General features: G+C 44.0%; 1 protein-coding gene across 1 annotated transcript in view; it reads right to left on the minus strand.

Moving 5' to 3' along the window:
- MCF2 (MCF.2 cell line derived transforming sequence) overlaps positions 1–25,434 on the minus strand; it is a 50,340-nt gene that overhangs the window by 21,390 nt on the left and 3,516 nt on the right. Inside the window, exons 2-11 of the mRNA XM_069867752.1 lie at positions 16,717–16,785; positions 16,034–16,148; positions 11,771–11,861; positions 7,179–7,298; positions 5,998–6,114; positions 5,246–5,395; positions 2,858–2,982; positions 2,269–2,383; positions 1,779–1,898; positions 424–615 (exon numbers count right to left, since the gene is read on the minus strand). Coding sequence (XP_069723853.1) covers positions 424–615; positions 1,779–1,898; positions 2,269–2,383; positions 2,858–2,982; positions 5,246–5,395; positions 5,998–6,114; positions 7,179–7,298; positions 11,771–11,861; positions 16,034–16,148; positions 16,717–16,785 — 1,214 coding nt within the window. The remainder of the gene's footprint in view (positions 1–423; positions 616–1,778; positions 1,899–2,268; positions 2,384–2,857; positions 2,983–5,245; positions 5,396–5,997; positions 6,115–7,178; positions 7,299–11,770; positions 11,862–16,033; positions 16,149–16,716; positions 16,786–25,434) is intronic.

The following is a 25,434-nucleotide window of genomic DNA, read 5'->3' on the forward strand; positions in this document are numbered from 1 at the left end:
TCCATGCTAGCACACAGCAGCTGCGCCTATCTACCAATCTGTCACCTTATTTTACAGTCAGTTATGTTCATTCTTAATAAATCGCTAAGAAAAAAGGGCTGGAGTTTCTCTGAAAGCATTATTTCTATCACACTGGGTATGAAAACCTTGAAAGTCAATTAATACATGGATTCAACATGAAAGCATGACCAACAGCAGCAGCTGAACTCTGGTGTTCTGAGTTGCCCTCTGGAGATGCCGACCTCTTTCTGCTGACTATTCACAGCACCAGCATATATCTGTTTGCTAATTCAGTCAGATAAGTGAGGAGTGAAGCGCTCCTCCAGCCTTTCCTACCATGACCTGCAGAAAATTTCAGATGCTTCCAGATAAGAAGTGGAGAGGGTAACGTCATAGAGAAGCTGACTATCTCTGAACTCTTACCTGCTGAAGTCGAGTATGAAGATCCAAGGTCTTCTGCAGTCGCATCTGCTTCCTCTTGATCTCATCAGACAAGACATCAGAATGGTGCCGCAGCTCGTTGCATTGCTGGCAGATCAAGTTAAGTGCGTAGTGATGATTCGCTGCTAGCTGGTGTCCATGTAGTATCACCACCTGAGCTTTCCCTATCAGATCCTTCAATAAAAGGAAGGGAATGGATTGCACACTTATTGAAATAACGCCAAAACATCTATATATAGCAACACGCACTTTCTTGTCTTACCAGATTTCAGGTACAAATGGAGATGACTGCCACTAGGAGTAGCCAGAATGGGTGGCTTACACAGGACAGAATGACACCCATCATGTGGGAAAAAAAAAACCTTTTGCTATCCAAAAAGGGTATTTCACCAAACTAGCAATGCTGTGAATGGCTGCTGGCAATATATTGCTGCTCCAGGAACTGCACTCTAAAAAATGCAGCTGATGGCCAGTTTAGGCACACCATGCTCATAAGCAAGAAAGGAAATTTGAGCAGTTAAAAGCTTCTGCCGAAAACAAATGAGGCTTTTGTAGCCAAGCCTGATGAAAAGGACATGCTATCTTTTCTGCACATTTGGTCAGTGTAACTGTTATTTCTTCTCCAGGCTTGGCTTTCTATTGGGACTGCTTCCCTGTTGCATCCTGGCCGCCTGGCCTTTTGGTCCTCCTCTCTCTCTCCACAAACATTGATGCCAAATGGCCAAAAAGACTTAGAACTTTCCCCTAGAACTCTTATGTTCATAGGTGCCTCTGGTTGTTTTGTCCAGATCCCTTGTGATTTCTCCACTGGCAATGGCCTGCTTGCTAAGTACATCCCTTTGCAGAAGTTACATCCTTAGTTGGGCTCCTGTGAATCATCTCTCTTCACTCTTCTTGCCACTATATCTCTTAATCTTCATCCATATGTTATGTTCAAATTACAGACACGTCAAGATAGCAACTTTTTTTGCCTCTCCATGTGCCTGGTAACAAGTTTCTGCCTATTAGCACTGCTAAAGTGCTTAACATATAAATAATTCTTCTTCCAGCTTATTAACTCCCATGCTTCCTCTATGTTCAGACATTTATCTGTTCTGGATTTTCATGGTAGCTCAGCAACTTATTTTAGCTGCGATAATTAAATACCCTGTTCCTGGCTTTCGGTTTGATCACTGCATTTCTGCATAAAGCGAAGACATGAAATCAATCCTTTTGTGCAGCCACTTACTAACAAATTAAACCAGAATCAGGTAATTTCAGAAAAACACTCCTACTCCTAATACAGACTGTGCCTCTCTTGTTTCATTAGTGCCTCTTTCTGTGAAAAATTATCTCACCTGAGCCATACCATCGAAATGACCCAAGTCCTTGAGCCTCTGTTTCACTTGGGAGACACTGTCACCAGTGTCGGGCAGTTCTGCTTGCTGACCCATTAAAAATTCAATGGCATTCTTGACCTAGACACAAAGAAGAAGACTGCTGCAAAAGGATACAAAGCACAGGCAGAAAATAATTCTCAGACTAAAATTAATCACACTTTAGCTAAGACTGCTAAATCCAATAATAAAACTAACATCCAAGAACTAATTGCTAAATTTAAAGATGCTTCTATCAGCAAAACCTATGTGACTGCAGGGCAGCAATACCTAAATTAGCTTTGGATGAGGAAGCACAGTGGTCTCCCCAGGCTAGCTAGCCCTGTCAGATTCCAGGAACTGTAGCATAAATTAAAAACTCTCATAATAAAAACCATAAAAACTTCTCTCCTCCCCCCTCCTTTTCCTCTCTAATTCTTCCTTCTGCCAACAGAATTGAATCTGACCATACCTCTTGAAAACTTTGCTCAAACTTCCACAACTGTAAATATTGCTCCATTTTTAACTGATGTTTTTCCCAGAAGCCATCAAAAGCAGTCTCCATCTCACGCAGCTGACCAAGTAACCTTGAGCACAGAAAAAGGACAGGACTGAACAATTTGCAAACAGAGGACAAGAAGAGAATGGACAAGCCCTAGAGATCACCTATGCAGGTCTTCAGGATCCAAGCTCTCAGAAGTCATTGGACATGTACATATGACTTGCAAAGAGCTCAGAAGTTTAATGAAATCATTGCTGCAGATAGTGACACATGTGTGAAGCAGTTGTTGCTATCTCAATTTATCTGAATAATACATGAGAGCCTGGATGGGAGAACCCTGCAGCTGCTCCACAGCCTCATCATCTCAGTGAGGAGAGGAAATCAGAACAGGACAAAGTCATTTGACAGAAGCCACCCAGGAATTTGATGGTTCTGGAACAAAACTCTGGTCTTGTTATCTTTACCTGTTTGATAGGTGACCTAAACAACACATCTACACCTAAATAATATGAGTGTTTCCACTCAAAAATCAGGCAAGTTAGAAACATAGTGCACTCACCGATTCACAGTCTCCCAGTCCCCAGGCCTCTCGCGGTGTTGGTCCTGACTGCATTCCACAGAGTCAGGCTCTTCAAAACTACTCAAAAGCAAGTTTCCCTCTTTTGTGACTGCTGTAATATCTTCCTGCATAACGCAAAGCATTTCTGATTCAGGCTACTTTTCATGAGGTAAGCATAAGTCATGTCGTTTTTCTCCTAGCTTAGTTTCCCTTAACAAAACGAAGCACTAGTACCCATCAGACCAAAACACACTCAGCAGACATTTTATATCCATTAATGCCGCATTAGCCCTTGAGTTGGAAGAGGCCAAACCATGGACTTGTCACCAGGCTGAGTGGAAACTAGCATGCATGAAAAAATCAGGCCACGACATGGTTCAAGAGGCAGGAGGAAAGCACTACCATGGGTCTGTCTCAGTGAGCGGCCAGGTTTGTATTAGATATATACCTACAGGTTCATGTATTCAAGCAAGTATTTCTGCAGCTTGAAGGCCATGCTTCTCCATCACGGTCATAAAAGGAGGCCATAGGAAGAGCATCCCACAGTGGTACAGCACTTTAGACTGCAGCTGGCTGTTATTTCATCCTCTTATATCTCCTTTCCAGAGACCTACATTCTCCTTTTGATTCAAACTTTTCCATTATATGCATAACAAAATAGCTCGACTGTCAAACAGGTGTTAACTTGACTGTTTCCCATTCAGTATACCAAGGAGGTTAATTTCTTAATCACTCTCTTTAATTAATTTCTGTCTTTTTTTCATTGTGTTTGCAACCAGCTTCTGTTCAGTATCACAGCTACACAAATTATTCTAATCGACCCATTATCTGAATTCAGGAATCAGCTGCAGCAATCTTAGGGTTGTCATGAGAGAGACAACAATCCCATGTCTTGTTGTCACCACAATCTGTGCACAGTTTCTCATCTGCTTTCATCTTTCATGGTCTTAGAAGGAACAAAAGAAAAAAGCTAATGGACTTCATTTCAGACAAAAGCCAATGAGTGGTTGTGATATTTAAAATTAATAGATGAAGCATTAGAAGCAACAGATGCCTTGTACTGAGCACTGCTGTGCTTTATATGCGAATTAAAACACATGACATGTTTTATTGCTCCACAGAGGATTGGTTTATGTACAGGACTACATTGTGTGGTATTTGCCCCCTACACTTTGGCTCTAGTCCTAAGCGTGAAGTTTAAGTCAGTCAGTTATATTGCAATATACACAGTTGCTGTTATACTCTGCAGCTCTCTTAATTTCCTAGAAGAAATACAGGACCATTGGCAGTATCTATAATGATACTTTCCCTACATATGTACATGCACTTATGCCTACACACAACACACTTTGGATGTCATTTTGCATATTTCCTAGAGGAAGCCTTCTGGGAACTCACTGCCAAGTGATTAAAAATGAAAATAGATCCAATTCTTTGACTTTTATAAACCAACCCTGTCATAAAGCAAAGCTGCGCAAGATAGCTGTTAGCATGGGAACCATTTATGAAGGGAAGGTTAGGGGACAGGGCCTGTGCTGTCCCCAGAAATAAGCAGGGGCAGCAAAGACAACAGCGTGATACAGCAGCAGCTGGCTGCACTAAAGCTTCCACTCCAGGAATAATTGTAATGACAATCACATGTAGTTGAAAATTTGGTGTAAAGTTGAAAATAGTGTAAATTTTGGGATTGTCCACATATGGATAGGAATTGGACTCAATGATCCTTGTGGGTTCCTTCCAACTCAGGTCATTTTGTGATTCTGTGAAAAAAATCTTAAAACAGTGAAGACACAAATGACCTCTAAGATAAAACGTGAAGGCTCACATGAAGACAGGGATTGCATTCGTGAATGCCCTGTACCATGCACTCACACTAAATCTTCACCTTGGATGCTCTCAGTGCAGTTCCCTTAAGTCTCCCTGGGGAAGCTGCAGCAGACAGAGGGACCTGAGGACAAACCATCCCTCCAGACCTCCTGATGATCTTTGCGTGCATCTTCCTCCAGCCACAGAGGTGAAGCAGAAGGAATCCTATCAGGGGCCACAAACCCACAGGCGATGAAGCCTCCCACCCTCCCTCCCGCCAGCGAAACATGCAAAGCCCACGATGGGAGCACACCAGACACCAACTTCTGCAGCCAGCAAGGAGGCGGCAGCTGAGACAGTCTGCTGGATGCTGGCAGGGTGATTTGCTTGAGTGGATGGCAAATGTAAGGATAACATACAGAAACAGTCATGCTGTGTTTTATTTTGTCTGTCAACACGCATACATGCATGGGAGGGAAGGAGGAGTGGGCACCAAACAAATAGGCAGTTAAACCCCAGAATCCCATCTTGCTATGCAAATAAGGGCTGGAAACACATGGTGGAGTTGCTGATGAGACATACCTTGAGCTGGTAGTACTTTTCTGTGCGCAGGGACAGGATGCGCTCGATTGAATACATGTCGTCTGGTAGCTCAGTCTCTGCCAATTCCATGCCAAAGGATTGTAGCATCTGTGCAATTTCTTTCACGGTTAGTGCAAAACTCTCTATTGCCTGGTAGGAGATGATAATCACAGTCAGTTTAGGATTCAGGATATTAGTACAGCTCACTAAGAGTGTGTGCAGAGCCAAGGCTGAGATCTGCAGGGCAACCCATCAGCTTGCTCTGAGAGAGGTGGGTGGGATGTCCACTACACATGGAGCTGATGGGTGCTGCAGTGCATTAGCTAGTGGCCACCAAAACGCGGCCAGGTGGCTTTTAGTGCAACTTGAATCCACAATAGGGACTTAAATATGGATAGTATAGGGCAAAGGTACTTTTGTTTTCCACTGCTTGTCCTTGTGCACTCAGAGATATTTTTTTCCTACCATATATTGGAGGTCCATAGCAGAAGCTGCCATAGGATCCATCTCATGTATTCCTGCAATTCCTCTTCTATCTCCCTTTTAACCTGATTAACCTACACCGGGAACCACCTCCAGGCAGAAGGGCTCTGGAGATCTGTTTGGCTTCTTGGTGATGGATATTTCCAGCTTTACAAGGCTGTCCAGCATCATGGCTACCTCATTCGCAGCTTCATCAAGAGGACAAGGAAGGGAGCTAAGTAGTGTGCCAGAGACAAACTGGAAACAGTGGGATAGAAATGAGTACGTACAGTCCTGAAGATGACCCACTCGCTGTGGCAGTACTCCAAGGTGCCTCCAAACTCTGGTGTCAGCTGCTGTTCATCAATGTATGTTAGCAGGTCACTAACTGAGCTCAGCATAACAACCTACGAACAAGGCAACACCGTTAGCTGATCATCTCTTCTACCCAAGTCATACACAGATCCAGCCTACAAATCTTTTATGTATCTAAAAGTTTCGTTTGCTGTAAATATTGTCCACAGAATGGCTTTCTTCTTATGCTTATGGCTTAACATGGCTTTTATTTGATGTACTTGACCATTTTTCTAAGCTAACCCTGATCCCTCAAGTGCTTTCTTCTTTAAATGCAAAGCATAGTGAGATGCTGTAGTACCTGACTGCAGAACAGAGCTGAAAGCAATTGTAATGTGGGTTTTTGCAAGGGATGACCACTAATCTGGAAAAAATTACATAAATTTTAATACATCATGAAGTGTTGGCCAATTTCATTTAAATACATACTCATGAGTTTTTGCGTGTCTTGATCTGCCCTCTGATAAGCATGAATTTTCAAAACTGTGCAAATGACAATAATTTTAGAGCAAAAAATTCACAGCTTGTGAAAATCATATTATTTCCCAAAGGAAATTGGTTTGGTTTATGGATTTGTAATTGTGTTAAGCTTAGATTCCATAAATACACTTTTGTTCTCTTAAATATTATGTTCTCTAATCAAGGTGGGGTTAGAATTCTTGGAAACTGCCTTGAGAATATAAAATCATTTCAGCTGTTATTTTAGAGACAAATACCAACATGATGTTGGTATGGAGTTTACACTAAGATGAAAATGGCAATTCTAGCTAGAATTTCACAGTAAAAACCTTGCTTGACACATCTTCTGGCTTTTAAGACACTGAACAAGCTCCTGAGCATGGTTTTATCCTCCACAGAGACATGCAGGGCATGAAAACAGGTAGAGAATCCCACTACCCACTACCATAGACGTGCTCTTTGGGGAACAAACTGTGCACAAGGGAGCTGAAAAATGCTACAGGAGGGATCTTGTGGAGAGAAATTTGGTGGAAATAGGGCATTTCTGGCAGAGATACTCCAGTTACTCTTCATTTGGGTGCTTGTAGTCAGTCCCCAGCCCATAGTGCATGGGCAGCCTCCAATCACATACAGGCACAACATCTCTGCACGCTCGTACCGGTAACTTGAGTAGAAAATCCTCCTGACTGAACCGAAATCCAATGTCAGTGAAGGTGCGCTGGAAAAACCCTGTGGGACGAAGAACCATCACTAAGTGCAGATTCCCTGGGAAAGATGCCTGCAAGAAAACAGAGATGGCGTTCAACCTGGGGACATGGTAGGTCCAACAACAGCTTTTAAATGGCTTGAAAAGAGATTTTTGCATTTTTTTGTGAGTGCCCCTTATATTCTTTTCCTATTTTCAAAACAGGAGGGAGACACAGAGAAATGGGATGTAACTGCAGGGGGATTGTGCAGTCCTACTGCTCTTTGGAGCAAGCTTTGGAAGGCCACTTATAATAAACTTTAATACTCTATATTGTGTTCAGCATTATAACTTAAGGAGTGAAATTACAACTTAACAGGGAACAGAGGGCTGAAACATCGAGGGGAATGACAGACAGATTGGGGAAGCAAAATTTAGTGCCAAACTCATTAATCATCCTATAACTGCAACAAGCATACATTTCTTGTCCCTGGTAATTACCAAGCAACATTTAATTTGTGGTAAGAATTTGGAATATCCTGTCTACGCTGCTGGAGCCTTTTTTCAAGCATATGGTTGGCAGGTGTGTTTTTAAATAGATCTGTGAAAAGGGTGCTTGAGAATGAAAAGGAATTTTTAAGGAAGTAGAAGTCATATCATTAAATTATGGATAAGCTTGTGATGCAAAGGGTTGAGTTAATTAAGACACATGGTTTTCTCTGAGATCCTGCCAGGCCAGGTTACATTTCTCCATATACTTCTCCTTATATTATCTTCCTCCATTATCATCCAAGATTCTTCGACACAACTTTATGCCCCATACACACATAACTTTCGCTCCTTGATGTTTTTCATCTCAGAGGTAGCTGGGTTTCCAGGACAGATGATTTGATTTTCATTCAGTTTAGAAAGCATTTGGGGATTTTTCAGCTGATCTTGTACAATACAAGATCAAGGTCAGCACTTACAAGTAGTTACAAAAGAAGCAATACAGCTTTGCAAATTATACCTAACGAATTTCAAGCATGGGAAAAATGTATGATCCAAAAAACAAGCTTGCATAAATACAATCACCAATCAAACCAAATCCTGTGCCCTTTTAGAGACTTAAGAGAAAGGATGAAATATATATAAAAATATACATATCTATCTATATATATAAAAAGATAGACCAATAATTCCTCGGAGGTAACATTTCTGAAGGAAGTGTATTTTTTTTTTAATCACTGATACAATTCTTGTTCTTCCAAGGGCCAAAGTATAGGTAAGTTACCTGTAACCTGAATTCTAATGATACTGAATGTACTGCTGGGGAAAAAAAACCTACTTCATAATATATTCAACAAAGAAAAGACAAGAAGAGTCCTTAATTTTGCCTTATGTTTTATCTTATTATTTATAACACTGCAAAGAATCTTGTGCATTTGACAAACTTGGGTTTATGTAATAAAACACCTGGAAGAACCAGCCCTCTAAAGCCTTTGCCCTCTGCTATTCCTCTGCAGCATACCAGGAAAGACAAAAACTGAATTGTAACTCCACTAAATCAGGAATTTGGCAACATTTCAATACTATCAGCTATCTCACTAACCAAAGATCACGCTCAGAACGTTCTGAGGACACAAATGTGTAGATCTTAAGGCCTCAGTTGAGCAACTTGCTTAAATAGATATTAAACTATAACCACGTAGATAGCCCAGATATAATCAATATAGGCAAACTGGGCTAACACAGCACAAAGAAGGGCAGGCATTGAAAGCATCAGTTATTTCCTCCTCAGTGAATATCTCAATCTGATGCATTTAATGTGATTTTTCCTAATTTGGGGAATTCAGTTTTCAGAGGATATCCTTCCCTGCAGCTCACTGGGACATTCACGAGGTTGAAAATCAATAAAGGTAAAAAAAAAAAAGTAATCTCTGCCAGTAAGTTTCTTCCTGAGGAATGGAGCTAGAGGCTAGGGGTCCTTACACAGGTGCTGAAGGGAATGACTTTCTGCTGCCCCTTAAAGGAAAAGTCACACAACAAGCCGCCAGGTACCGCTAATTCGAGCTGTAACTTCCCCCAGAGCCAAAAATGAAACCGCATAGCGCTCCGCTACCTCGATTTCAGCTGCATCTTCAACCCCCAACGATGCTGCCAGCATCGCTGCTGCCGCCGCACAGATTCTACCTAGGGCCGGAGGCTTTCTCTGGCTGCGAGATCAAGAAATAAAGCCTCCCTCCCCGCCGCGTTGGGGCGAAGAGGCAGCTGGAGGAGAAGCAGCAGCATCACCGCAGGACCGCGGTGCCGAGGATGCTCTGAGGATGCTCCGAGGATGCTCCTCAAAGACGCTCCCGCGCCGCTCGCTCCCACCCGCTCCGGCCGATCCCCCCCAAACCCTGCAGGAGGAGGAGGAGGAGGAAGAGGAGGAGGAGGAGGAGGCCTCCCCGTCCTTGGCCGCTGCAGCACGGCCTTACCGCATTCCTGCCGGCCCGCCGCGGGCTCGCCTCAGCCATCGCCCCGCAGCCCCGGGGATGGGCGAGCAGCCCGCCCGGCTCCCGCTCCGCTTCCCAGCGCCGGCTTCGCTGTTAAGGTGGAATGCCCCAAATCATCCTGCAGACGGGGCCAGCTCTTCTTCCTCGCACCCGGCTCCTGCACCTCCCTCCCTCCCCCTGAAATCCTCTCTCCAAGGGACGTTCGGGAGTTGGTTAGGATTAAGGTGGGTGGAAGCAAGGAAAGATGCTCTAAAACCTGAGCCTTGACCCTGGCGCCACAGCCCCAGCGCCCAAAGCAAGCAGCACCTGGGCTGCACAAGCAATTAGAGACCTACACAAAGAGTTAAACAAAAATCTGTTCAGTCTGAGAGCAATTTTTTCCGGATCCGATGCACAACCACAGAGCTGCGACTGCATATACATATGCTGAAAAAATAGGACACTGTGCATTTAAATTCGGCTTATTTGCAATTTATTCCAAATTCTACAAAGATTCTTAAAGTATACAAAGAAATACACAAAAAATATTCTTTTAATTGCACCATGGATTATGGTTTATGATTGGAAAGAAATAAAGATTTAACATTTTGTGTTAGCTGCACCAAAATAAGCCCAGTCAAATGCCTCCTGGATGCAAAGACAGCCCCTTAGGGCCAGATCCTGTTTTTAAGGCAAGACTTCCAAGTCTTAAGATTTAGTGGACACCGGTTTCCTGCTCTTCGTTCCTCTTTGCACACACCACCTCCACAAAACCTACATGGACAGCCCCGCTACTACCAGCGAAGTCACTTCTCTACATGGACACACAGTGCATACAGGTACTCAAACAGGGTGTTTGCACAAAGGTCACAAAACAACTAAATTTTCTTATTAAGCACAGAATGAATGACCCTTCCGTAGAAGCTACAAATTAGGACAGGCTTTTTTTCACATCTGAAACTTCCAAACTACACAAAGCAACTGCAGCATCCTTAAAAGATGGTCTTAGTACTAGCTTTCCTTCAAATGCTGGCAGCAGAACTGAATTTCGATGATCACTTTGAATAACTACTTTTTACATGCTGCTTCTTCTCTAATGGTATGGTAACCATACTTGGAAACTCAATTTATAATATTTAGGAAAATCAGAACCCAAAATATTGACAGTGGTATCTCACGCACTTTGCAGAAAGGTAACTCCCTCTTCATCCTGCTGGATGCCCATCGGCAAAATGCCATCAAAGCCAGAGATTTTTAATACCAATTTCAGCTGTAACAGCATTAACTACTTAAAACAACAAGAGATCTAACTTCATCAGATCTAAGCAGAATCAGGTAAGAGTTTTCTTTCTCAGTATTTGCCGTTTACTTCATTCTCTTATCAGATGGACCAATACCTTTAACTGTTCAATGACTATAAGAATAACGAAGGCACTAATACACTTAGAGCATTTTCACTGACTTACATGGCACAGGAAAGCATTTATCAATCAGCTCCTACCTATCCATGCATCTATAAATATGACTTTTCTACACCTGCACGCACTACTGTATTACTATGTTCTAGTTTCATAAAACAATGCATTGCTGAGTTGCAAAAAGCTTACTTTTGAGATATGCTCAGAATCTAATGATGTCTAGTGCATAAACATGTGTAACAGATATTTAAAATACATGAATGAATACATACGCATTTAAAATAGACTTTTCCACCCATGCCCACATACAAATGTTTGCAAAGCCTGTTTTAAGAACCTAACACTTAGTCACTGACAACTAGGTAAAATTTATTCTCACTAATGACCACTGCCTAGAAAACAAATTTTCCACCCATCAAAAGCAGAGAACATCGCACAAAACACATCTGAATCACTATGAAAAAGTACAAAAGCAAGCAAATCAATTAGCTAATACAGAAACAGCTCATTTATGCATTCAAATGGGGCATAGAGCTGTGATTGCATTAATTATAGGGCCATAAAACAAAATACTACCCAGAGAGAAAGCACAAGCATCATTACTCCTAGTACCCAGTGTTTTCTGAAAGTGATACATAATGGCATGACAACTTAGCACTCTAAAAGAAATTAATATTAGAAAAGGTCTTACTGCTATTTTTTGGAGAGTCATTTTGACCGATGCCCATGTATCCAATCTTCTATCCAGGATCAGAATAAATTTGGTGTCAGATTCATGTTGACTATGAGATAGATAGAAAACACCAAGTAATTAGATAACATTTTGAGGGAATACGACTTCAATCCCCCCCCAAAAAAACCCAGGCCCAAGAACACAAGATGCAAACCATATTATGACATTTCCAGAACTGGTGACATTCCATTTGAAAACACTTCACTAAGCAAACTCTAGCAAGAAATTTGGGAAGCCCATCTTACAGTTAGCCTGGGGTTATGCATCACCTTTGAAATGGGCATTAGCATCGGAGGTTGCCCTTGAAACCCACACTGGGCTTGAGAAGGACTTTGCAGAGGACAGAGGCAGCTGTGTTTCTGTTGAGCAGCTCAGGGGTGGCCAGCAGCCTCCACAAGCTGCTGCCCCAAGATGCACATCGCTTCTCTCCCAGCTCAGCTCTTCCCCATGAGGAAGCTTGTTACCCACTTGCCTGGGTTGCAGCAACCACGTGATGACTTCTGTCTTGTTTTGGCCCAGGGCAACAGAGGTGCCACTAACCTAACGCAGGGAAGGGAGATGTCAGCCTGGATGGGGGAGAAGGGAGCTGGTGCTGAAATAGGCTGTTGCAGCTTCCCCAGCAGTTCTCGAGGCCCCGCTTGTGCAGCAGTGACTGCTAGGAGGCAATTTCCAGCACGCTCTGGATCACTTCGTAAGCACAGGCTTCCTGACAGCCCTTTTGACACCCAAATCCCTTAAGTTGCTTTGAAATCCCCAGTCTTACCAAGCCAGCCAGCAGTACCAGAGATGCCCAGTCTGGCAGGTGATCTAACATGTAGGTAAGTCAAATATTGCCTTCCTAGGATAGCTGGGTACAGATCAGCCAGGCTCAGCCCATGACAATGCACACTCCAGGGCAGTCTGAATTACAAACTGGAATCACGTTTGCACGCAGGTAAGGATATGCCAGCTTGTAACCAAGTCCTGTGACGTGAGTGTATTTACAGGATACTTAGGTGATATTTACAATAATTTTTTTTGTGGATGCTGAAACAGGATAGCCACATTCCACACCACCCTATCCGTGCATCTCAGTGCTGCAGAGAGGCTCCCAGTACACATGCTGGCTCCTGAGGGCTGGGTTAGGTTGTCTGCCCTGGGCATGGCCCCATACAGGCAGCCCAATGCAAGGACTGTCTTCAGGAACTCTTGTGTTTGGCAAGTAAAAACACATGGTGGATTACTCAGAAGTATCACATGGCAGCCAATACTTGGCAGCCTCACTACAGGAAAAAAAAAGACACTTGAAGGCAGTGCAGGAGCATTCATTCAACTCACATCTTGACACTCTTGTCTGTGATAGCCACACCTTTGACAAATACATTTAAAAGGAATTAGTAGCTGTGCTGAGAGGAAAATTAAAAAAAAAAAGAGAATTCCCTTTGGCAGATAATAACAATTGACTGAAGATACGTAGAGACACCCAGCTCCCAAGTTGTCCTACAAATACATCTTATGGATCTCTAATGGCACACCCTGAGTGCAAAGGTTTCATGTGAATTTATATATTACCACTGAGGTGCAGCAGAAAAAAGCAGAGAAAATGAATATCATATTTTACACATGGGTCATACACAGAACTTCTGCATGTAACAAAGTCTGATATTACACATTGTGAGTTGGATCAGGCACGACTCTTCAGACAAAACCTTCTTTAGCTAAAATAGTTTTGGCAACATGACACAGTTCCGCAGGTTTCTGTCAGCTCTGTTCACACTCATGAGTTAAATAACCCAGACGGGTGGGAGGTGGGCAAGAGGATCCTTGTGTTGGAGGTAAAAATAAAACCCTCTGGTTTTACAGCACACCCTCAAACTTTAAAAGATAGGTCTCTGTCCCATGGAAAACATCTCTCCAACTCCCAACAGGTTGCAATGAAAAAAAAAAAAAAGTGTAAACACAGCACTGCTATCATCATAATAAAGGCTGAAGAAAAAACCCAGAATCCAAATAATTTAGAAAAGACAGTCAGACTGTAGTGCACTGTCAGTTAATAAAAGTATGCCAAAGTATGCCATTTACTCAGTACAAGGATATATTCAGAGAGGAGCCTCTCAGCATGTTAATTGACTTTTATTAGTTCCCTTACAGACATGAAGAGGAAAGTTCCCAGCTGTCCAAAAGCCTTGAAACCTACTATGGAAAATTTTTAATATATTCTGGGGTGAGCGGAGCAGGTCTGTGACTATTTGCAACCCAGGCATTGCAGGTTTATCAGATTTCCAGTCCTGCAATGTACCTTTTAGACTGACAATAAAAATAAATCAATGCTTTCTCACTGAGGCTGCAAGGGGAGAGATCATTTGCATCCAGCAGCAAAAAGATGGAGACGGATAACCAGATCAAGGATTATTTCTCTCCAGGTGCTTCTTGTCACATTTTCTTACCCCTGATTTTGTATGTGTTGCAGGATGCACCAGACTAAAAGTAAAGACTTGGTACGTTTTGCAGGAGGACTTGAAATCAGATCCCAGAGTCTGCAGCTGTGAGATTTATCACAGGAGTGAGAGACTCCCTGTGGCTGGTGGGATCAGAGCACGCTATCAGGACCTGCTGCCTAATTTTTAAATTCAGAGGTATTTCTAGCCAACAGCACCCTTTACTGCATCGTTACTCTGAGTTATCAGGCACAGCTCTAAATCACTTTGTACTTTACTTCCCAGTCTAAGTGAAACACAGCTGAGCACGTCTAACTACCAAAAAGCTGGATAGTCAAACACGATAGAATGGAATGGAATGGATAGGAAAGGCACCATGTGTGTGGTGTGGTTTTGATATGTCCATGATATGCCTGTATTCATCCATAGGTATGTGGTAGAGAGGTACAGGTGCATCCACAGCTAACTCTGACATGCAGGTCAAATATTTACCTCTTTTAGGGGCTTTCTGGCCTGAAGTCTGAGCTTTGATCCCAGGATGCTGCTGAGGGACACATACCCAGGGTGTGAGAGCTAATAAACATCTTCCACCTTCACTTGTGTGATGCTTTTCCTTGCTCCCCAACAGCCTTTACAATTCCAAAGTGTTAAAAAAACCACGTTTAAAACAGTCAGGTATTGAGGCAGGCTGTTAAAGTGGAAGGAGAAGCAGAGAAGGATGATTAAAGTGGTTTTATAAATAACATGCTGAACATGTCTGAATCACCAGCAAGCTCATTGCTTTCATTAGCTTCTTGATTGAATTTGACCTATTATAGGGACAGGAAGACTGCTCATCATGCTAATGCCAGGGTGTTTACAGTCATATGAAATAAGAAGCCCTGGAGAAACCGGGCAGAGCTGGGAAGTGCAATTGCACAGACACAGGCTGCCCACACAGCACAGTGGAGAAAACCCTCTGGCTGGCACACACCTTGCTGTGCTCCAGTGCTCTGTGGGCCAGGAGCCCCCCCAAACTTCAGAGTCCATCCAAAAAGAGGATAGAGGAACCAGAAGGCCTCTTTTTCCTAAAAAGGTGGCTAAACACGCTATTTCTTCCAAGGCAGTAGCTTCTGAAAAGCTCCCATCTAGCCGCTGTCAACCTGCTCTCCCTGCAGGAAGAAATTTGCCAAAACAGGCATTATTCAATGAAATTAAGCATTCCAGGTAACTGAGTCACCAGGCTCAGCGGCAAGAAATAGGAGGGCGATTAATCTAAGTATACAGCCCTGCATGTGGCACAGGCAGACTGTCAGCCGCTTAACCCTGAGACACGCAGGCCGGTAATGGGAGCTGCAACACACTGCTGAGCCATCTCCTGTAATGGGGACCCCAAACGGTTTGTTCCTGTAATTAGTCTCTTCCTCCAGCTACATTTCTCTTTTTCCATGGTAATGACTGGCTATCTGTACACGTCAAAATATTACTCTGCAGTGGAATGGTATATTAAAGCGATGACACATGTCAAAGTGTAAGGAAAGCTTGCTGTTAATTAGAAACTTAATGAAGTAAATTTATGATACATGCAGGCTGACAAGTCATAGGGATGATGTCCACTTTTTACTCTGAAGCTACTGGCACACTAAACACCACACCTGGACACCATAAGGGCTTATTTCCTTCATCTTCCCCTTCTTATCTGCTCTGAGAGCTGAAGATGCCCCTAACCCCCATGTGTAGCATTATCCTGAAGATCCCTTGCCTGACCCAGGCAGGACCAACACCTTTGCCCATCAAAGGCAAGAGCTACAAGGGAGCGACATACCTTGGGACTGACGTTAGGTATGTTAAGACTTTAGATACGATCTCCTCAGGTACCTCATTGAAGCGAGCGTTGTCAGGGAGGGTGATAATCCAAGCCTTGTCTTTCCCTCGGCCACCTGCAATAAAGACAAGGATGCATCGCTGTGTCTGCTTTCAAGGAGGGCCAGCAGAAAAGCCCAGGCCCACCACTCAGGTCAGAAAGCACACGGTCATCATTACAGAGGTTTTTCTACATCACCAGAATAGCATAACTGGGCCAAATCCTGCCTCTGATTTTAAGCACAAGACATATGCACAGGCAGTACAAACAAATATATTAGATACCAGATATTTCCTTTATTTACTGAACATACTTTACACAGGACACCAAAAGAATTCAAAAATACAAGGACACAATAGCACGCTGGTCTGGAACCTATACAAATACATTTCAAAGCAAAATGCTTGTTAATGTGTTGATTGTTTGCAAGCAGGGATATTTTACAGTACAGCCTGAGACAGACACCTAATATGCTCTTTCAAACTGTCTCAATGTTTTATTAACAACATTTCTAGTGGTACTGGAGACCACCCGATGGACAAGATCCCGTGTGGAGTATCATTTTCCCAAACAGCACAGAAGTTCATCTGGAGTATTTAATTACTGCACAGGGAGAGAGACCTGGAGAAGTTCACCATACTCACCAGAAAGAAAAGCAAATTCTTTCATCAAATCGTCACTGATGTCCTTTGCACAGATGGGCGTTGCGGTTTCTGGAAAAAAAGCAAAAGGAACAGTAAAAAAGGAAGCAAAAATCCAAAGCAAACACGTTTAGCAAGGTGTTAACTCAAAGGTGGGACTTGAACCAAATGCAGATTCCCTAAATTGTATATGAAATTTTGTAACAGAAGATATACCATTCTCCTAGAAACCAACGTTTCTAATGACTCTAATAGGAAAAACACTGTAAGTCAGTAGCAGATATATCCTATCAAATGTACTAAGGGACAATGGCCTGAGAGGTTGAGTCCTATCCCCTCAACATGGTATATTTGATGTTAATTTTTATATTTTGGAGTTACTGGTTTTACTCTCCTACTTTGCAAACTCCCCCTGTGCCTCCTAGCCATGGCAATGTAATGGGCCAAGGTTTCTGCTGGCAACAGCAGCATCCAAGGCTGCCGCACTGGGAAGAAGGCTGGGTTTTCAGACTGTTGTAGTCTTTAATTTTGAGCAAATAAGCTTCTGAAATTATGTTTCCATCTGGCACAGAGCCACATGCACTGGAAAGGCTGTTGCTCTTATGTTCAGTTATTAGATTTCTTTTGAATTAAATAATGGGAGAGGCAGGTTTAATACCACATTTCGCACACTGACCATCTCAGTGGTAATGAAGCACACTGAACAATATACATAACTTTACCTTTCATTGGGAGAAGGAAACAAAAACCAGACTCAATAAACACAAGAGGAGCTTATAGCTGGCAGACATTTTTCTGGATTATCTATAAATGGAATGATAGCTAAAAATTAAACATCCTTGTTCCTTCAAATAAATGTTTTAAAGCACATCTATACAGATTATAGTCCTCGTGCTTTCTGATAATCAAATCTTAAGCACCGATTACTTTACAGAGCTGGTCCTAGGGAATAATCTTTTGGCTGTTTTAAATCACACAGGCTGCATACTTCAGCACACTTCAGTGTAATCAATATTTATTCTATTTCACATTTTTCCAAAAGCTTTCTGGTCACTTCTACTTTATCTAAGGATTTTTCAAGCCTTTAATCAGCGGTTTGAGCTGCAGCACAGCAACCTGGAGGTGCGTGAGGTGGGGGATTCTCTGTCTCCAGCGGCCCTTGCAGACCACTGGCTGCTCTCTACTCTTCAATGCACACACTGCTATTTTTTCCTCTTGTAGATAAAACTGTTATTTTTGTTTGTTAAGGATCAAGCCTCAGTCCCTTTGGCATCTACAGAAACATTCCTGATTTTAACAGGCCTCAGAGTTGGTCTTGGTAAGAAAGAAGTTCATTCTGCAGAGATTGTTTGAATATTTCTCTCTCATTCAACTGCTTCACCTAACTTGAGGACAAGCAGTGGCAACAGATTTCTTCTCTATTCGTTGATTTTTTTCCCAAGTCAATAGCTCCATGCTCATAAAAAAAAAAATCAAACTTAACAACTTAATGAGCTCCAGCACAGCAAGCAGATGATATCAAACATACAGAACTTTGAAAATATCGCCAGAGATGCAGCCACCAGCAAGCCGGGCAAAGTCTTGCCTTGCTCTATAACAGCCACTTGTGACTCAAGTGCTCAACAGTAGAAGCAAATTCAGCTACAGTTTTACAGTCAATGCAGCTTTTGTTTCTGGTTCTTCAGTGACATGGGAGGGACATGCTGGTTTATTGATAGCTGTCCAGGAAGCAGGCTGGGGAGAGAGGGGGTTAACTTTTGCATGGTAAAAAAATAATCACTTAATTCACAAGTTTCACAAGACATTTTCTCATTGAGAACTACCTAACAATCTGCAGCCTTAGACTAAGCTGTAAACACCTATGGTTGGGGGAAAAGTAACAATTTTACACAGATATTTTCAAACTTTGCTTTCCAGAAAAGAAATACCATCTGAAAAAAATGCACGCTTTAACCTCAGAGTGTGGTGCTTTTGGTAAGGTCAAGGCAAAACAACACACTGATTGTGGTCCCATGAGAGCTGCTCCTTGGCCAATTCAGCGCTCGCTCTACATGGGCCATCGAACCTCCTGGGCAAATGCTAGGAAAAACTGAGCACTGAATCTCACAGCAAGTGAGCTGCTGTGCCTGTGGACATTACTATAAATCCTGCACAGAAGCGTGGCCTCTGTCTTCAAATATTAATCTCTGGAAAAAGAGTGGTGAAAGGCAGTGAGGCACCAAAGATATACGCCTCTCAAACAAAGCTTCAGTTGATGTTAATTAGCAAACTGAGCATTTCTTATTTCAAAGACAATCTTGGGACAGTACAAAAGTGACCCCGGGGTACTGCCCAACACTGGCTATGAACAGCACAGCCAGCCTGCATCTTGCTTGGCACAAGGCAGAGGAAGCCAAGGTTTCATGCAAGTCCATTTGCTTCTCCTAAAAAGAGGCTTTATGATCATCAGCTCTCATCGAATAAAGCTGTGCTGTTACAAAATCAAGCCTGAACCCCTCACATTACGGCGTCCCAGAGCTCTTTACAACTACACTGCTATCACCACACAGTTGGTCTGACCTCACGCCTTAAGAGTCTTACCGAATACAAGCAGCAATGGGATGATAAATTGTCATAACAGTGTACTGACATTTTTTATATAGGCTCTAAGCTGGGTATTTATAAAACGCTGCTGCAATTATTATATTCAGAGACTCCTCTACTGAGGAGATTGTTGCCATGACACAGAGTTTCAAAGGATGTGTGAAGCCAAGCAGGGAAAAGAGGAAAGGGAAATACAAAGCTCTCTACCCCTTTGAGAAAAATTAACGTGGCTTGGCAGGGAACCCCACTAAACCTGTCCTGTGCCCATCATTTGGTTACACAGACCAGAACATTTTGCTGAGTCCTCCTCTCAAGTCTTTTGCACAGACTGCAGTTGTAAGAATGAAGCTTATTGTTAGAGATCTTCTCTTTTGAGGCAATTCAAGCACAGTGGGACTTTCATGGATGGTGGAGGTCTGTGGTGACATTCAGATAGTGGACAGCTACAGCCCGAGTCCAAATTTCTCTCATAAAGCTCAATTGAACTCTGAAATGCTTTGGGTTTTGGTAACTATTATTTTGTTTCATTTCCCAAACTGTGCAGGCCTACAGCATCTGCAGACAGCAGCTGCATAAGGCACCTGCCAAGCTGAGGAAATAGCACCATACACTTCCCAACACTGACCAAATATTGTTTGCAGCTACAAAATCCACTTGGAGATGGCTTTGTTGTGAATGAAGAATAGCAGCTTTTCATGTGAGGGTTGCCGCCGTAGTCTAGGAAACAAAACTGAAGTAAATCAAGTGAAAAGGGTAAAGGATCACATTCAGCTTCTCCATGATCTGCTTGTTCTCAGCTGTTTCTCCAATTGCGCATCTACACCCAAATGAAGCAGCATTTATTTGGTGCCAAGGGAGCCTGCAAATCACCACGTTTGTAACCTGTTTCCACTTCCCTCGGTGACTTTCGGGGCTAGCTGGGGTCATTAACCAGCATCTGTCACAGGTTGTCCCTGCACAAAGGCTCATCTGCCTCCAGAAGTTCCTTTGAGGCTAACAATGCCCATAACACAGACCTACACAAACCAACAGTGTTTGCAGGAAGATCTGGGGCTCGGGGAGTTTCAGTGAGCAGGATTTCTCCTGGCTGCCACGGATGCCCTTGTCAGAGGCCAGTGTCGGTGTGAACTTCCCAGAACAGCCCATGGAGCACAAGCTAGGCTGGCGGTGAGGATTAAGCCATTCCTGTCTCATCTGCTTTGTGCAGGAGTGGCTACAGAAATCCCTTAGAGCAGAGTGTCCCAACCATGAACCCAGTGTGACGTAGAGAGCAGCACTTTCAGCTTCTCTAGCTGAAGTTGCTCTGCTTTGCAAAAATTAAATATTCATTGGGGCAAAGAATAGAAACACAGCCCTGTATCTGAGGAGAAATACCAACTCACCATACTGCAATTTCTCCCTCTAAGTCTTCTTGCTATATTCCATTTCATAGCCACAAAGAAGCACTCAAAGGCAATGAACCTGCAGCCCATTGCTCAGGGCACTCACTTGGGATATGGGGAACAGTTTCACTTGGAATTTAATTATCTGCAAAAGCCAAAGAGCCCCTCCAGGAAGAATGACAGAAATCTACCCTAAAGCAGCAGTTGGGGCCCCAGCTTGCTGCAGGAAAGCCAAGTCTCCTAGCCAGTGAGATGCTGAGCCTCACCCTGCTTTCTCCCTGAACAACTTCTAAAGACTTTGGATTCAATCCAGTACAAAACAAGAAACATTGCCATTCTCCCTATCAGCACACCATGTCCAGAAAGCTGGGCAGAGGGAGTTATTAGACAAAAAAGAATACTATTTTGTTCTGTTTGCAAATTGCCCTACTGTGAGCGGTACACTTACATGAGGTCTACACAAAGCCAGTCCAACAGCATGGTTCCAAGTGACAAAATTCCCGTCCCCGGCTGTGGGGAGGGAGCATGGAGGCACGCAGAGAGCTGCTGCTACCTGCGCACTGCGTCAACCAGTAGCTTCCCAAGGCTCGTTCCCCATTTGTACGGTCTCCAAGCCATCACTTCCCTGACAAGCTTATACCTGGAGTACGATATGAATTTCCACACCACCGGATTCACCCTTCCACCTCTTTGTCTTGCCCCATACCTGCCCAAGAAAGGAAAATGATGCTGCATGCACACAGAGTAGGTGTTTACACAGTGTTTGAGGAAACCGGAGCCAGGAGGGGCTGGCAGCTGGCCAGATGGCACAATGCTGATGGAGACACCCTGATGAACGTGCCGTTCAGCATAGGACACGTAGCAGAGAATAGGACATTGTGCTCCTCAACAAGGCCTGCTGTATTCACCAAAAGCTTATTTACAGGACCTGGTCTGAGAGAACCGACAGCCAAGGTCCCGAGGCTGCTTCCTGGCTTGAGAATTCTTTGAGAATAACCTTTTTGGCAGCTGGGAGCAAATTATGTCTCCCACGTCTTCAGTTCCTCATTTGCAAAGGGGAACTGGCACAAAGAGCCCCAACAGGATACGATGTTGGCAAAGGGCCATGAGCACATCTGGTGACAGGAGCGGAAAAGACCCAGCAGCCCTCATCCATCAGGCTGATGTAGGTGTCCACATCCGTATGGGTTGTGTGAGAGCTGGGATTAAAGGGCAGGTGTTAATACCCCTCTGAACTAACTGTTGGATGGAGTTGGACTAACCTGGACAGCTGGGTACGAAAAGGTCTCCACGACCCACAGGACTGCTTTCTGGATGCACTGAAGGTCTCAGGATCAGATATGAATTCCACCAGCCGGGACTCAATGGCTTCCTTCCTGGGGACCCGAGGCCAAGGGATCATTTTACCCTACATATGAGCTCACAGCAAGCTGGCTTACAGGGGTTTGCAGGTCCCACACCAGGGACTTCTAAAAATTCATAGGACAGAAAACCAGAGGCATCTGCTAATAAGACATATTTCTACTCAGTTCCAAAGAAGTCACCCAGAGCTGCAGAGCACATAGGGGTTAAACCAGCCTTATATTGCAATTACACCTCTATACCAGAGGTAAAAACCTGGTTTAGCCTCGTGGGGACCTTTTCCCCATGTGACGAATACCCTGCAGTAAAGGCAAATTTCCTTCTTTCCACACCCCAGAAGTTCATCTGCTAAAGAAACTTAGAGACTTGATTGTACAAAGGGCAAAAAGGGCTGAAGCCCTCTTCTACATTTGCAAGTGATCTCAGGTAAGTTGTAGAAGCTATTTATGTAATTGTTAGTCGTTACTACCAGCAGCTGTGGGCTGCACGCACCCTCGTATGCATCCAAACCACATTCAGCTGCTCATGCATCCTGCCCTGACAGTTCTGTTGCTGGGGTAGCTGTTGCAAAGACAAGGCCCTGTTGCTGTCCAGGGAAGCAGGCAGAATAAATTCACTTTTAGCCATCTCAGTTAGGAACAATTTCTGCTGTTGCGCTACAACCTGGCACATTCAACAGTGTAATTCCAGGTGGTGCAGCCACTCCTTGTGCCAAGCGAGCGGCACAAAGGACTCATTAAAATATTTATAGCAGAAAGCTTCAATAACCTCACCTCCTGCAAGTCCCTTTGTCCCCTGCTGCCCGCGGGGACAGCTCTCACCTTGCTGTGGCCGTGAGGATGCACAGGAGCATCTGCATCCCCTCAAGCCCTGGGCTCAGCCTGCAGGCACCTGCTTTGTAACTACAGCAAGTCCAAACCAGGTTTTCATTTGGAGAAAAGGATTAGCAATGAGGTTAGGTTTATAAACGCCTGTTTTCTGGAAGATGAGGTGCATTAATTCCATGGAAGATGATGGAGCCTCTAGGCCAGTTCTGCCAGTAGACTGATGGCAAACCTCTACCTGCCACACACGAACCTCTTGGTAAATCCTCAACTTGGCAGAGGTGCTTGCAAACCCCTCTCCTACAGGGTGGCTAAGCTGCCACCTCAAATGTTTCCTAGGAAATATATCAGTACAATACAGGCTACAAGGGACTGTGGCCATCCCAGGAGCTGCCAGGAGCCCAGTGATGCTGGCAGCCAGGCATGGGTAGCTCTCGAAGAGCTCTCTACTGAAGCAGGTGAGTAGCAAAATACCTCATTCAGAGCCAGACATGACAGATGCTCAGCAGCAGCTGCCACATCACCATTCCATAAGAACTTGTACCCTGCAAAGCCATGCCCTGTGCAGGACAGCCGCTGCAACTGGCTCCCAGATACAGCCACCATCCTTCACAGCCACAGGGGCACAAGCACAGACCCCTCTCACCAAACTGATGCAGTATCTGCCCACACGTGAGCATGCCCCAGCAAAAATCATTATTTAAACTTCACCAGGAGCATCTTCATATGTCACAAATGGGGAAATAGGCAGTCACACCAGGCAGGAACACATCAAAAAGACCCAGGTCTTCAAAAAGGCCATGGAAAGCCCCAGGAGGGTTAGTACATCACTAGGCATGACAAGTTAATCACCACGCCAGGTTCAACCACTGCTTAAATTATCCCTTGTCAGACTTGGGAGGATATTTTAAGGAAAGGCTCACTCTGCAAGCTCTTTCTTTTACTTCCTCCCAAGCACCCACTCCAGCACAGCGTAGGAGGCAGGATACGGCACCAGATGGTCCTCTCTTCTGACCTAGTGGCTGTGCTTCTCTGCTGAGGCCTTCCGGGGCTTATCTGCAGTTGGTCCTTCAGCGCAGGCACACATTCCCATCATCCAAACCTGGGAGTATGACTGGCTAAGAAACCATACAGCAAAAGAAGCATGAAGCTTCTGAGAAGTAGAATGACCTTTTCAAAAGGCTTAGATTCATATACACTGAGGATAAGAGTAAAAATGCAAAAGAACATGCCATGAAAGAAAAAGAAAGATAAGAAATAGGGAGAAAATGTGAACTGAGTGCAGTCCAGACTTGTGGACTATCATCCAGGCAACATGCCTGTCCTCACAGGACCAGCTGAATCATCACCTTCCAATAGGAGCTGACTGGTGCAGCCAAAGGGGGATCAGATGGCACCACGTCCAAGGGTGCACAGAGTGACCCTGGATCAGGACTCACAGCCAAGCCTGCAAGCCCCGCAATAGGAGCCTCTCACTCTCAGGCATCTCTCCAGCAACCACTGGCAGGGAAGCACCATCTACAAAAGAGCAGGAGCACCCAGGGCATCGGCACAGCTGCAGTGACTCACTGACACACAAAACCAGCAAAACCTTATTCCTGCTGACCACAGGCCATCGCTGCCAGCAGGACAAGGTGCAGCCGGCTAAGGATCCCGCACTCATGGGAACATCATCCTCTGATACAATCTTGGGAGCTGGAGTAAGCAGAAGGATCCCCGGGAACCAGGGCTGAGCTGTGGTACCAGTGAAGAGGATGCTCATGGGAGGTTAAAAGGTCCAGGGACTCCCTTGTGCTAAGGCCCATGGGGTTTTGGTGGGGGGAAATCTCTTCTAAGTTAAGTTTAACAGATGGCAAAACGTGGAAGCTTTGCTCAGAAAAGATGAAGCAAAAGTAAACTCAAGGCTTACGTGTTATCTACAGTAACAGCTGTGGCTAATACACTAACACACGGGAACAAAATACTGGATGCTGTGTTGTTTTTACAGCCAATCAGAAAACCAATCTTCTCATATCGCTCTAAACTAAGCAAAAATTGTGAAAGATAAAAGCCAACTCAACTATACATGAATTTACATATATTGCAAGAAATGTAATAGAAGTTTCTCAACACCCACCCTTGTGGATTCAATCACAGTGTGGGAGTTGAGAAAATCTAGTTTCTTGCATTTCTAATACTTAGGAGCTTCAATGTATTGTTAATTTTCTCCTACTCCCAATTTCAGTTACTCCTCCCTTACAAGAGACTCAGGAAAGTGCCTACAGGTATTTGCCCACCAGCACCGGGGCGCGTTGGCCAGCTGTGCAGGGAAAGGCATGTTTAGCATCTGCCACCGCATCAACAGCCTCCAAAACAGAACCATTCCACACAAAAGACTTCCAAACCCAAATAAAACCATACACACCTCAATAAGTATCCCATCCTCATTCAATACCATGCAACCGCTGTTACTTCCAAGCCAAATTCCAGCTTCGCACACAAAGTAACTCCTGTATTAGCAATAAATCCTTGGGCTTCGTTACCTACCTAGGAACCTGGAATTCATTGAAGTTACTGGAACAATTTAATTG

Source organism: Phaenicophaeus curvirostris, chromosome 13 (assembly GCF_032191515.1).
Source record: "Phaenicophaeus curvirostris isolate KB17595 chromosome 13, BPBGC_Pcur_1.0, whole genome shotgun sequence".
Lineage (NCBI taxonomy): Eukaryota > Metazoa > Chordata > Aves > Cuculiformes > Cuculidae > Phaenicophaeus > Phaenicophaeus curvirostris.